The 14,208-nt window shown below is 36.0% G+C and overlaps 1 protein-coding gene and 1 pseudogene across 1 annotated transcript; one reads left to right on the forward strand and one right to left on the reverse strand.

The window, feature by feature from the left end:
- Positions 1-628: 628 nt before the first annotated feature.
- LOC132613571 (synaptonemal complex protein 1-like) lies at positions 629-4,154 on the forward strand (annotated as a pseudogene).
- Positions 4,155-4,359: 205 nt separating this feature from the next.
- LOC132613572 (membrane steroid-binding protein 2-like) lies at positions 4,360-12,236 on the reverse strand. The gene is made up of 2 exons (XM_060327639.1): positions 11,869-12,236; positions 4,360-4,855 (listed from the first exon to the last, which is right to left on the reverse strand). Exons 1-2 carry the CDS (start codon positions 12,147-12,149, stop codon positions 4,537-4,539), a joined length of 600 nt encoding a protein of 199 aa, XP_060183622.1. The 5' UTR covers positions 12,150-12,236; the 3' UTR covers positions 4,360-4,536.
- Positions 12,237-14,208: the final 1,972 nt, after the last annotated feature.

Here is a 14,208-nt window from a genome sequence, read left to right on the forward strand (position 1 = left end):
AAAGTAAAATAAATATATATGAAACAGAAAATTTGGGAGGGAGTGGGTGGGTGGGAGGGTTGGATGGGGCGGTTGGTGTGGGGTGGGGCAGGGTTGGGTGGGGTGGTGGTGTGGGGTAGGGGTGGGTGAAGATGCAGTGCGTTTGAGGGTGATGGTTGGATGGGGTTGGGTGGTGTGCGTGGTGTATGCTGGGGGTGGGATGGGTGGGGGTTGGTGTGGTATGGGGGTGGCGGGGGGGGGTTGGGGTAGGGTTGGTGGGGCTTGGGTGGGTATTTTTCGAAAAATGTTTTCTACCAATCAACGGAACATGAGAAATAAGTAAGAAATTCACTTATTTTTTCACTACCAATCAAACATGAGAAAATAAGTAAAAACTCACTCATTTTTCAAGCTTTTCCTCCGTACCGAACGCACCCAATGTCACGGTTGAATTGAGGAATCTGTTTTTCCCGGACAAAGAAAAAGGGTAAAGAATGAGGATGTCAAAGATTGAAAAAAAAGAATCATAATAGGATGTCAAGTATTCTTCTTTCCACTTCTAAAAGGATTTTAAAAATTGAGAAACAAAACTCAACTAAAGTATTAGATCCTATTTGACTTATTATGTTCCAATGGAGAAGGCACCAATTAAAGGTAAGTTCTTATGGGCGCACCATTTGATTTTGACAATATCATGGACGAACATGCATGAACTAAATGGTTCGATACGATACAGTCAGGCTCAGACAAGTTCCTATACATAGAGCCGCACCAATCGATTTTAACACGTTACCGAATAGGGTTCGATATGATATAGTCAGGTTGGGGATTATGTGATGAAGATTTGAAGCTTCAAAGCTGAAATTCGGATTCGCAAAATCGATATCATTTTCAGCTGGTGTTATGATAAAATCTTGAAACCATCATGAGAAGCTTATATCTCAAGTTTGGGACGATTTAGTGCAAATTTGGTTAGGTTTTGGGTTGAATTTCGAGGTTGAAGAACATTTTGATACATGTTACTTCTATATCATATGTATGTCACGTGTATATCATATGTATGTTCCTTGTATATCATAGGTATATCACATGTATGACATGTCTATAATACTAATGCACATGAGATAAACAAGATACACAAAAAATATACACATGACATACATGTGACATACACGAAGTGTTCTTTGCAAAATTGGACTTTGAATTCTTTTTATATTCTGAATTCTTTTTATATTCACACTAAGTCAAATGAGATCTAATAATACTAAGAATATATGAATAGTGACGGCCAAATTCTGTATCTAAATAGCAAAATTTGTAGTTAGAAGCATCAACTTTGGAGTATACGGATTCTAATTCGATTTGGATGGAATTACATGAATTTTAACAAGCAATGAGTGCAGAAAGGAAATTGAATTCGTGAAGCTCAAAAACAACGAAAATAAAAGCATGCCAGAAAAAGTAATTTTCATGATGTGCGAAAGCTTGAACAAATCTATGAAGCGAGTGTGAAGAGGGTAATTTAGTCAAATTATTTTATTAAATTTTAAATAGGTCAATTCCGCACAAATGTCAAAATTAAGAATAAAATTAAAATAGCAGTGCAAAAAAAAAAAAAATCCTTTTGTGAAATCTCCCAACTCTATCTCTCTAAATGTATTTGCCAAAGTTCAACTTTAACTCTTTTGTCCTTTTTATTTTTTCAGCTACACCGTTTAAAAGCTTATACCTACAGATGGATTGTAGTATTTGAATGTATTAGCTTGCTAAAGTTTCTGAAAAAATGGATACATTTTCTTATAAATTGCTACTTTTTTGTGCTATCGTCACCAGAGAAATTGGAGGAGGAGCAAGGCTTTGCTAAAACTGATCTGCAATTGGCGGCAAATTGGTTGAACTGTTCGACTTGAATACACCAATGCGTGGTCTTGTGCGTGTGCGCGCGCAGATGTGTGCATCTTTCTATGCCTTTGCTACTCTGTGCGTGTCATGTGCCAATAGCTCAGCTATAGGTTTCGTGTTTAGTTTGAAACTCAATAACTAGTAATTTCACTTGTTCTCTAACTATGCATCATCATAATGCAGAGCTCTAAATTGAAGAAGTTCGTATGCTAGAAGAAAAGTTGCAAAATGTCTACAACGAAAATGCTAAGTTGAATATGAAGCAGAACGAAGACGAGAAGCTATGGAAAAGACTGGAATCAAAATTTTCTTCAACGGAGACCTTGTGAGATCAGCTAACTGAAACCTTACAGCACCTAGCTGGTGTGGTTCAGGATGGTATGCAAGGGAACTTCCCTTTGAAGATTTCCAGATGCAAAGTAGATGGAACAATCCTTTCTACCTATTCAAATATTTTTTGATTGTGCACTTGACTCTACAGCTGAGAAAGACAAAGGCATCTTTTGAAGATAGACAATCTGCAACTTCTGTAGTTATTGATAACTTGCAAGACAACATGAAAACCCTCTCTTTGAGGTTGGAATCCTCTGAAGAAACTGTTAGAAATTGTAAGTAAATAAATGTCTTGTTGTGCAACATAACTTCCAAGTAGTCAGAAACCATATCTGCTGCTGAATAACTAGAGATTTATGCTTCTTAGATACTAGTAATGTCAATAGCTGCCTAACATGCTTTTGGTTTGTCAAGGTAAAAGGAAGCTGAATGAACTTGGAATCGAGAAGGAGAAATGGAGAACTATTTCAGGGGTGAACAGAGAAAAAGTATCAGTGTAATTGGAGAAAGGTAAATAGCTGTGACCGAAGAACTTTTGTGTTTGCACCTAAACTTTCCAGAAATAGCAGCTGTGGCATAAAAATATCGCTCTACTGTCTACATCAGCAAAGCTAATCCCCTATTCTTCGTTTTTTTTTTTTAATTTTTTTATTTTATTTTATTGCTGTTGTCTATCAAACGCCATTGCCCTTTGGTTGGATTCAATATGGACTGGACTTCACCGAAAAAATTACTTAAGCTGCTCACGTTCTATTTCACTTTTATTATAGGGTCAATTTATCTGTGTACAATCTGTGCATGACTGCTCTTAATTACACAAGACAGCTCGTAGACTGGTCTGTAGCTGTACAAATGCCCGTACTTTCTCCTTTTTGAACCTAGGAGAGAAATCCAAGTCTTTCTGAGAGTATTTGTTGAGTCCCACATCATTTGTGGGATGGACACTTGGACTACTTAGATGGTTTTGGGCAATCCTCAACTTTATTTACTTGTTTCTTTCTTTCAATTTTTTATAAGACGCCATGATCAAGGAGTTTGAAGCTACTGTAGCAGTTAATAGACTTGCGGTGGAGAATTTGAAGTCTAAGTTGGAAGAATTACCTCTTGAATCAAAGACTAAAAGAAGATGAACTGGAGGACTTGAGAGCTGCCAAAAAGAATTTGGAGAAAGAAAAGAGTGATCTTGTATCTATATATAGCAGCTTTGCTAAACAAATACATCACTTCAGGAGATAAAGAACCTTAATGAGTTTGTGAATGAAATGGGGTTGAAGTTTACTGATTTGGATAGTCAAAGTCTTGCCTTTGCGGAGAAGATTATTCAGCTTAATGCTTTATTTGACTCTGGTTTTGAAATGATGAGAGACAAGGGGGAATTTGCTGCTCGGCTTGCTCAACAAAAGTTTGGCAAGCTCCAGGATCAATATACAAGCATACATCAGAGAAAAATGCTCTACAGTTGGTTAGTAAGGACTTGAAGGATAAGGACTCTGCACTTCAGAAAGAGCAAGAACATGCAATGATGCAACACGCTGAAGAATCCCGTTTAGCAGAAGATCAAAAAAGAAAATTAGAGTCTGAAGTAGAACTGCTTCTTTCCAAGAAGATGCAGATGGAAGTGCTGATTAGCAAGCTGCAGGAGAATATTGTCACTTTATCAGAAAATTCAAAACTATCGGAGAATGAAATGATCAATTCTTCTCACAAGATACTCATGCCTAGTAGCACTGTCTGATTAAACATAACAAGCTCAATTTTCATATCTTGCAGCAAAATTTATCATTGAAACTCCCTGAGATGGAAAGAGATAACAAAGACCATATTGGAAAGCTTGAATCAGACATGCAGAAAAAGGAAGATGAAATTCATCTTTCACGCAAGGTAATTCAAAACTACACAGAAACAGTGGACTCACTGGAGAAGCATGTTACAGAGACTAACAATAAATTGGAGGAGAAAGATCAGCTTGTTCAGGAACTTCAGGACAGGGAGAAACAGTTGGAAGCTGAGAGAGAGTTTTTTCTAAGGATACTTTTAATTCTACAAATGTTATCCAACTGTGTAGCTTTTGCTGCCACCACGATGAGGAAAAAGACCAGAAAGATGCAAGTATATGTCCCCACACATAAAACTGGAAAAGCAGTGTTTGGTCCAGGAAATAAAACTTATACAAAACAATATTTTACATATATTTGAGAGGATCATAAGAATCCTTGGATATGACGTGATCAATTCTTTAAAATGATTCAGTCTCAAGACATTTGAATTACGCAAAATGTATAAGCACATACTTTAATGGAGGTCCACTAGAGAAAGCACGAACTACTTCCATCGCATTTCTTCAACACTTGTACTCTCCTGCAGCATATCTTCTTTCAATGCCCTCGCCACTTCTTCTATCCTGCAAGCATTGTCACCTTCTTTATTCTCGGTTAGTCTTTTCTTTGGAACAAGCTGCCCCACCCGGGCATACTTCTCCATAAATTTATCTTCCCAGTCTTGCAGAATTTTAAGTTCAGCATCACTAAGGCCTTCAAGGTTCCCATTAATATCTTCAGGTTTGAATGATAACTGAGCTAAGGCTCGGCTTGCATCTCTTCCAGCAAACATTGCATATGAACCACCAGGACCATAGAACATCCTATTTGCACGCCAAGCAAATAATTAAGTAGATTTTACAGATAAGAAGCAGAAAAGAAGCCTGTCTACCATTCATTTCTAGTGCTATAATTTGACGACGAAGTTCCAAAAAAGTGTTGAATGCATCTCGTTTATTATATGATTAGTACACTCAAAGATGCTATAATGATAAAAAGGAAGCTACTGATGGATGCAAATCAGAAAGCAGAAATTTATCTGAGATATATTTCAGAAGAATCATCCTTGCACCTTTACTAATTCTTTCTCCTCAATGTTTGACGATCAAGTGTTCAAAGCCATCCATGGGATCCCCACAACTCCAGAAATTTTAAACACATTGGATGGAATTTCATAACAGAAGCTGCAAAATTTTTAATCATCCTAGATGCATTTTGACTACTTATTTAAGACCCAGCAAGATCCTGCTATTGCAGAAAGAACAGAGCCTTTTCTAGGGTTAGCAATGACAAACGCTTTAAGATTCCCTCATTAAATTAGCAGAAACAAATGACTTGAAGGTTTCTTTTCTTTTAATGACAAACACTTTAAAATTCCCTCATTAAATTAGCAGAAACAAATAACTTGAAGGTTTCTTTTCTTTTTCTGCAGATGAAAGTAACTTGAAGAACCTATGCCAATTGCCATCAGTGGACACAGGCAGGATTTTAACCGAGGGGATTAAAAATATAAAGAAAACACGCAAAGAAACCAACAAAACAAAGTTCTACTAGTGAAAGCACAACTCAAATACATTATATCTGACGAGATTTTATTTCTTTGAATGTCTTTATTGTCGCATCATTAGATATATAGTACATACTTCTACACAAGGCACCGCAAAAGAATCATCATCCCTTTGATTCCACATCTCATTCTTGATAAACTTCATTGCCAAAAAAAGCTTTTTCATCGATGCAGTGGCAACTGGCCGAATGAAATGCCGTTTCACTAAAAGAAACTGTAAATTCTTCTTTGTCTAAACTAATTTTCTTGCAAAATCACAACCGTTCATTTAGATTGGAGAATCTTTCATCCACATCACAAATTAACAAATAAGTGGCAAGCTGATTCTCAAGAGCACTTATACAAAATTCATCAAAGCCATCAGAATACAATTCGGTCATTCTCATTATCGTCCTGATGTTAAAACTAGAAAAAGAATCAACTGGATTTAAAGAAGCAACTCCATAAAGCAAATTAGTAGTCACCTCATCAAAAGGATTAATACAACATACCCAGTGAATCCCACAACATGGGGTCTGGGGAGGGTAGAGTGTACGCAGACCTTACCCCTACCTTAGGTAGGGAGGCTGTTTCCGGAAGAACCTCGGCTCAAGAAAAAAAATAGGAAAGGTCAGATACGGGCAAACAATTCAAAGCAATTATGAAAATGAAAACAATGAAAGTAAATAAGCCATGATAAACCAACAGATACTCGCAGAAATCAAGGGACAAGAAACTATAGAGCAATACAACTACTCATAAGAAAGGATAAACGCTACCTACTAGCCTTCTACCCTAATATGAGTCCTCCATACCCTCCTATCTAAGGTCATGTCTTCGGTAAGCAGGAAATGCGCCATGTCCTGTCTAATCACCTCTCCCCAATACTTCTTCGGCCTACCTCTACCTCTTCTGAAACCGTCGCTAGCCAGCCTCTCACACCTCCGCACTGGGGCATTTGCATCTCTCCGCATCACATGCCCAAACCATCTCAGGGAATTCTTGAATTTTTCAATCAATAATTTCAGGGAACACTTGCACACTATAATGATGTAAAACAATGTAATCAGCAGCTTTACAACGTGATCCTCCAGAGCTAACATATGGCTCATCAACATTAGGTATCAAAATGTCACACTTGATACAAAATGTAAATACCTTGTAAATAAGCAAATCACATCCATTATCCCTTAACATTTGCAACCTTCTCTTTTACTTCAAGAAGTAACATTGTGTTTGTAATACCTTGATCCTTTTGTAAGAAATTATTAAACTCATATATGATGACTAAGGACCCGTTTGGCCATGAAAATTGTGAGTATTTGAAAAAAGTAGTTTTTGTTTTCAAAGTGAAAATTGGTATTTGGAAATTGGAATTGTGTTTGGCCATGAATACAAGTTGGAATTGTTTTTGAATTGTTGTGAGTGATTTGGAGTGAAAAAAGTGAAAACAACTTTTTGGTGTTTTCCAAATTCTGGAAAATTCCGAATCAACTTCAAGTTGAATTCCTAAATTTTCTGAAATTTTATGGCCAAACATGATTTCCGGAATTCAACTCCAGGGAAAAAAGTAAAAAACAAAATCATGGCCAAACGCCCACTAAAACATCTCTAATCAATTGCAACATTAAAAGCAACCTAAAATGTTTGACAAGAAGATATCTCGTAGCCTTAGCTCTTTCATCTATAAAATATACGCATCAATAACATAGCATCAAGTACAACAATAATTTGCGCAGATCTTCCAAAAATGTTGCCGCACTTGTGTCGTATCCTCCCAAAATACACCATCTTGGGAGGATCCAATATGGGAGCAACGCACTTTTGAAGGACCCGAGCAACATAGTGTGAGATCCCCAACAAGTATAACCATCCAGGAAGAGCAAGTTCTTGATGCAACACCAGTTTTAAGCTCACCCATATCTGATGGCTCTTGCACTTTCTCTTTGAGATTCTCGAAATTCATCCATACATTTAAAGGAAATTCCAAAGACATTCAAGATATTCAAAACCTATGTAAAAGTTATCTCACTTAAACACTTTTTTAAAAAACTGCAATAAAGAGTTAGTTGAAGTTGATAAGCAAATAATAAATAGAATATGTTTATCTACTTTCTTGTCTAATCAACCTTTTAAGGTCATCGTTATGACCTTAAATATTACTTGTCGTACCATACACTGTTCACGCACATAAGATAGACTCAAGGAATTTTGAGTAAGTAAATCAACAATTGTTCTCTTTAGAGATAAAGCACTATCATCTTCAACATGGACAATGTCAATAAGCTACTCCGTCACAAATCCTACTCTATCAAACAAATTATAAAACAACCATTTACTTATTGCATGTCACATAGAAAGATTCATCAACTAATAAGTTAAAATAGTCATCATTTAGTTCCTCTATGATAGCATTAATGGTTTGATGATTACCATGATTGGTTGGAGTACAACGTAAGTAGAAATATCACATATTGTTTGAATTGTTATTTAATTAAAAATTATAGCATTCATCAAGATGGAGATATCGTATTTTCAAGCATATGATTTAACAAAGTTGGCATAAAGAGGAGCTTTGGAAATTATATCGGTGGGCCGAATAGCAATCATAATCTAGAATATATGTAAATACAGTAGGTAGCTTAATTTACTCCTATTGTTTAGGTATTGATTTGTATTGATTTCCTTCCTCCTTAAGACATGTAAACATAGTTATTTAAACCCCAATAGCCTAAGGGAATAATCAAGCCGTGTTCTCTTATTTTCTCTTCCAATTAACACACCCAAAGTCGGCGGCTACTAGCCTATTCAAGGCGCTACAGATGTCAAAGAGGAAATGGCTCCAGCGGATTTTTGCCCAATCTTACAGCATCTTGCTCACAGGATAGACACAGAACATCTTGGAAAATTCTGCCAAAACATTTGGAGTATAATCTCAAGTCTACGATTCTAGGTCGTAGGTCTATTATCAACCACACTATAATTGAGTTTCTTGGAGAGACCATTATCACGGCTCCAGGGAAAATTCATGACCTTAACTCTAAAAGGTCATTCAAATTATGTGGCTTCTAACTCTATGACTCAAGTGTGCGATCTCGCAATAGAGAATGCATTCTTCCATTTTGCCAACTGATTTTGCATTGGCAGTTGCTATTTCTACAATTTTCAACCTCTTTTACATGTGGATTCATGTTGCATACGCATGGTTTCAGGCTCAAGTTTCTTTCCACAATGCTGATAAACTGGAGCCTACTGCTGGCGTTCTTAGACCTCTGGACACTTTCTTAGAGGTATATCTAATTTGCGAACAAGTACATGGATCCTGCGCACAATGTTGCATACGCGCAACCAATTTTCGGACTCTATGTGCTTTGGATGGATTACAGCAATGTTAGAATTGCTAAAGGTCTTTTCTCCGCAAACCACAACAAAAATTTGAAATATATCAGCAAGAGTCAGAAAAAATCCATGAAAATGTGCTTTCGGACGCCTTGTGCTTTGGATAGCCAATCACGTTCAAGTGGCTATTCCTATATTTCCTCCCCTTTTGGTACCGCTTTTGGATCTTAGTTGCTCTGTTGACAGTTCATGGAGCTTTGGTGATATTTTTATGAGTCGTTTGGTTTAGAAACAAGTGATGGTAGGGATTAATTCATGGATTAGTTATGCAGCGATTGTAACACAGCGATTATTTTTTATTAAGTGTTTGGTTCATGGTATTGAAATTGGATACACCATGTATAACATAAACATGAGTTTGAAAAAGGGTTTGAGGAGATCCACCAGTGCAATTTTAGCATTTTGAACGTTTTATCCATGTATTGTGATACCATATTGGTCTTCTTGTAAAATAATACACCAATTGGTGTATTAAATTATACCAAGATTAGTTATACGTGATCTGAAAGTGAAACAAAACATTGGATAAAATAATACCGAATTTTATACCATGATTATTTCAACAATACTATCAAACAAAACAAGCACTGATTTCATGGGTTTCAAAGTACAGTGAAGCTAAGTCTCCATTCTTCATGTAGCTGTGGTGTTTTAAGACTAGAAAACTATAAAACTATATATGTCCACGATTCTTTTCTTAGTCTAGTAATTTTACGGCATCCGGCTGCGATTGATCAAAACATGTTGGAGTTGAGGAACAGAGGAGGAGAAATGTTTTTGTACTGGCAGGAACCGGTACTTATGGTCAGATGAGGATATTTGACATCCTGCAGTATCTAGCTTTCAACTCTACCTTACCCAATTCAATCACATAGACAAAGAGACATTATTCAACCAAGTGTCAACACTATTTCCTCATTGATATTGATATAATCAAAACTTGAGGACCAGGTTCTCTTTGAGGCCGAAAGTATTTTTGTGAACAGGGTAGACCAAGATGAAGGGCTTGGGCTCGGGAGTGGGTTACATACGAGTCAGAATACTAAACAGTCCAACAAGAGATTATTGGACTATAATTGGGACCCAGGTTGAGGTACAGGCAAGAAATTACTGGACAAAAGGGAATATAGTTACAATAATTATCAGTTTATGGAAGTGGAGGGATATGTGTATTGTTGAGTAAAGTATATGTCTCCTCTCTTCGCCATTCTGAGTTTGTGCCGCTCATCCCCAATCTTAATATGAGCTTCTCATCTCCCTTCTATCTATCCTTGTATTCTCAGTTCCAATATTTTCATTTCCAGTACTTAGATTCTGCAGTAGCTATTCTCAATTGAGTTGCGTTGTATTTTTGTTTCACTGTTCAAAGTAATAGAAAAGGCATTTGGGAGTCCCTTTGTTACACGCCCTCCCTGAGCTTTTTTGAGCTTCAGGACTTAAGCGCACCTTAAATGACCCTTTGACAACACAGGCAGTTACAGTCAAAATATCTTGCCCTCTGTTTGAACTTGATGCAAGTAATATTTTTTTACACTGTGCCTTGATGATGAAGTATACATGAGATTTCTCCCAGATTGGGCCGGTTTTCACCCTTTTTTGCTTTGCAAATTAACAGAATCGTTGTATGGGCTTGAGCGAGTCTTAATGCAATGGCATGCAAAGCTATGACTACTTTCTTTTATGAAGAGAATGAGTAAGGTATTCTAGCTGTCTATAGTAAAGACTTGTTAGCAGCTCGAAATGATCTCTGTGCAAGAGTCTATGCAGTCTTTCTTACAGTCCCAGTTCAAAATGAAAGAGTTATGTCGCACTATTTTCTAGGGCGTGAAATCCTTTGGGAGGCTCAAGGGTTATTCATCACTCAGAGGAAGTTTGCCTTGGATATGCTAGGAATCTGGTAGTTGTGGCTTTTCCTGTTGTAAGCCCTTTAGATCATGAAGAACCACATTGGAATCATGGACTAGAGCGCCAAATTTTTTTATTTTTTTTTTGATAATTGTGTGGTGTCTGGGTCAGCTTGTGCACACCTCGACTAAATCCATAGCCACAAGATACCTGCCCCCTCCCACCAGCAATAGGTACTAGGTACTCTGTCCGCCAAGACTAGGACAAGCATCAAACTTTTATGTAAAAATATTTAAGTAGGTTGATGCTTAGTTGTAGTGCATAGAGCTTCTCTAATGATCTTGTCAATAAGTTTCTACAATGCGCATAGCTTTAATATGATGTTCTTGAGCTGGGCCGGTTAGCCAATGGGGTTTGGGTACGAACTCAGATTCCTCTAGTATCAATATAGAACTACACTGCACCCCTCACTCTCTCTCTCTCGTTTTTTCAGAAAAATTTATTTGCAAAACTTTAAATTTTGTTCAAGAAAAATGGATGTCCAAACAAAATTTCAACTAAAAAAAAAACTATTTTTCAACACTACTTCAAAAACTATTTTTTTCAAGCTTCAACCAAATCTATGTCCAAACAGTAGCTAAGGACCATTTGGCCCTAAAAATTATTTACTTTTTGCTGGAATAAATTTTCACTTTATTTGAAAATCAGTGTTTGGCCATGAAAATTTCAAACTCAACTTGACATTGTATTTCAAATTTAAAAAAAAAAAAAAAAAAAAAACTTATCAACTTATTTTTCACTTTTAAAATTGTATTTAAGTAGAGTGAAACATGAATGTTATTCCGAATATTCTTTGCAAAAAGTAGAACCAAACACAACTCCATCTTCAATTCCAAATAAAGTGAAAAATACGATGGTCAAACGCCTACTAGCTGAAGTCATCAAATTCATAAAAGTGTGCAAATAAAAGTAAATAAGCTGACTCTTGTTCCCCAAAAAGAAAATGGAAGAATTTATGTGCGAGTTTAGAGAGAAAAAGATACTAACTTTGAAGTAGAGACGTCGTAGATGTGTCCTTTAATAGCGATCAACAATGGCTTTTCTGAATCAGCGCCGTTATAACCCCAAAGTTGCTCTTCCGTGATTTCGCCCAGTTGGAGAGGAGGCTGCTTTTTGATAGGGACAAAGTCATGTGGGGAAACAAACATGCTACAAACCAATTTGTAAGTAACCAACATCATCGCTGCTATCGTCAACAACGCTGTCGGAGATAACCCAGTGTATTGGAAGATTGTCTCTGTAATTGTCGCCCATGATACCGGAGTCATAGTTTGGTGGAGAAAAAGGTTATCATCTGTGGTGTGCTTCTTCTTCTTTTCCAAGCTGCCTACCGTGGCGTGGGAAATGACTGAAAAGTCCAAACGAGTTACCCCTCCATTTCATTTTATGTGTTTTAATTAAATTTTTAAATTATTTCTCTGCTTAAATAATACAAATTGTAAACTGAGCTTTCATACGACTCCATCTTTTTTATAATTTGAAATTCAACTGCATTTTTTGAAAAGATTAATCAAATACAATTTGTTTATCTAATACTGAAAGAAACACTTCTAAATGGATTGCCCAAAAATAACTAAGTTGTTATTGTGCTTTTTTAAAAAACTATTTTAACAAAAGTACTTTAAATTAGCAGCTTTTAAAAGTTTGATCAGATAAATTCAAGTCTGAACATACAGAATTCAGCCTAACATGTAATGGCCTATATGAAGAAAGATGCTACTACTACTTTTTCTTCTTCTTTGAAATGGTAACTAGTATTGATATCAAAAGCAACATTAAGAAAATGTTGTGATGACATTCAAAATTTACAAAATGAAAATAAAAAAATTTGGCGGCCCATATAAAAGTTTCTATAAATGGTAAATTGTTTGAGCCTTGTTTGCTGATCTAACTACTTTACTTTTAAAATAAAAATGTATTTATCATCAAAACATCTTATATTTCTCTTTTTCATATGCTCTACCTAATGCAAGCAGAGATTCTTTGCCACTGACTTCTTTTACATTTTTGTTTACCTCCCCTATTCGATGGCGGGTTTAATCGAGACCTTATAATGCAATCACATTTTCTGGTCAAATTATCATTTTGTTTTTTGTGTTTCGAATTTATCTACTAGGTCAGTCTTCTTGGCATAGTCCATTTCAAAGCTAGTCTATACTGTAGAACATTTGTCTTCAAAAAGGAGATGTAACAGAGCAATGCAAAAAAACACGTGATTGTTAGACTAAACTTGTTCTTTACATAAATTGCATCTGTTAACTCTATTCCTCTTCTCTACAGCTTGTCAGGTCATGCACGCTTTTTTAGAGATTAATCATACAAAACACATGACCTAAACTGGGGCATTAGTTTTCAAAATGTTGTTCCCAAGGTCCAAAAAAGTCTTGTTGTTTTCTTTGAAAGGTATTTTGTAACATGAATTAACTGTGGAGGAGTCATTGCCTTGCTCATGCTAAATGACTTGGTCATCACTGTTGTCGATACTACATAAATGATCCAATGTAGCTACTACCAATTGTGGTGTGCAATAAAGCATAGTGGTTCGCAACATTAGAGATCGCCTTATATCACCTCTAATTGGAGAACCACATTTTGCCCATCCTTTTTCTTTAGAAACTTGTTAAGTTACAAGAATAATTGATAAAATTTATTGGATGGTCAGTTTCCACCTGCTATTCAAGCTATATCTTGTTTTTTCAAAGTATTTAATTTGTAACTAATTTTGAAAAACTTTAAACAAAAGATTGATTGCATATTTCTAATTAAAAACATAAGAACAATACTCCAGAAGGATATGCAACTTGAAAAAAATAAAGCAAAAACTATTTGATCAAGATCATTGAACAGAAAGTGGACTCTACGTATGGTAAAAATAAAGCAAAAACTATTTTTTTACCAAATTCGTTAAGTAGAAGAAACTGAATAACTGAAAAAGAAATTCATCCGGACAAAACTTTCCATCAATCCACTACTTTTAAATAATTATGCTAGATCATCAATGGGATTAAAAATCTTGAATCACTTGATGTAAAACAAGAACATAAAAAGAAGGGAAAAGGGACCCTTCTACTTTGAGAAACGAGCTAAAAATATCCTCCATTATAAATTTGGATAAAAAATATCCCTCCCATCATTAAAGTTTTCAAATATACCCATGTCTTAACAGAAATCCCCAATATAACCCGATTTCATTTTAAAACCCGCTTCATTTAAACCTGACCCAACTAAATAAAAAACCGATATGGATTACCCGCTCCTGTGCCTAGTGGCTCCAGATGTAGTACTCGGGAACAAGTTGGTCTCATATGAATTTTTTATGTAGTTGGG

This window comes from Lycium barbarum, chromosome 10 (assembly GCF_019175385.1).
Source record: "Lycium barbarum isolate Lr01 chromosome 10, ASM1917538v2, whole genome shotgun sequence".
NCBI classification, from domain to species: Eukaryota; Viridiplantae; Streptophyta; class Magnoliopsida; order Solanales; family Solanaceae; genus Lycium; species Lycium barbarum.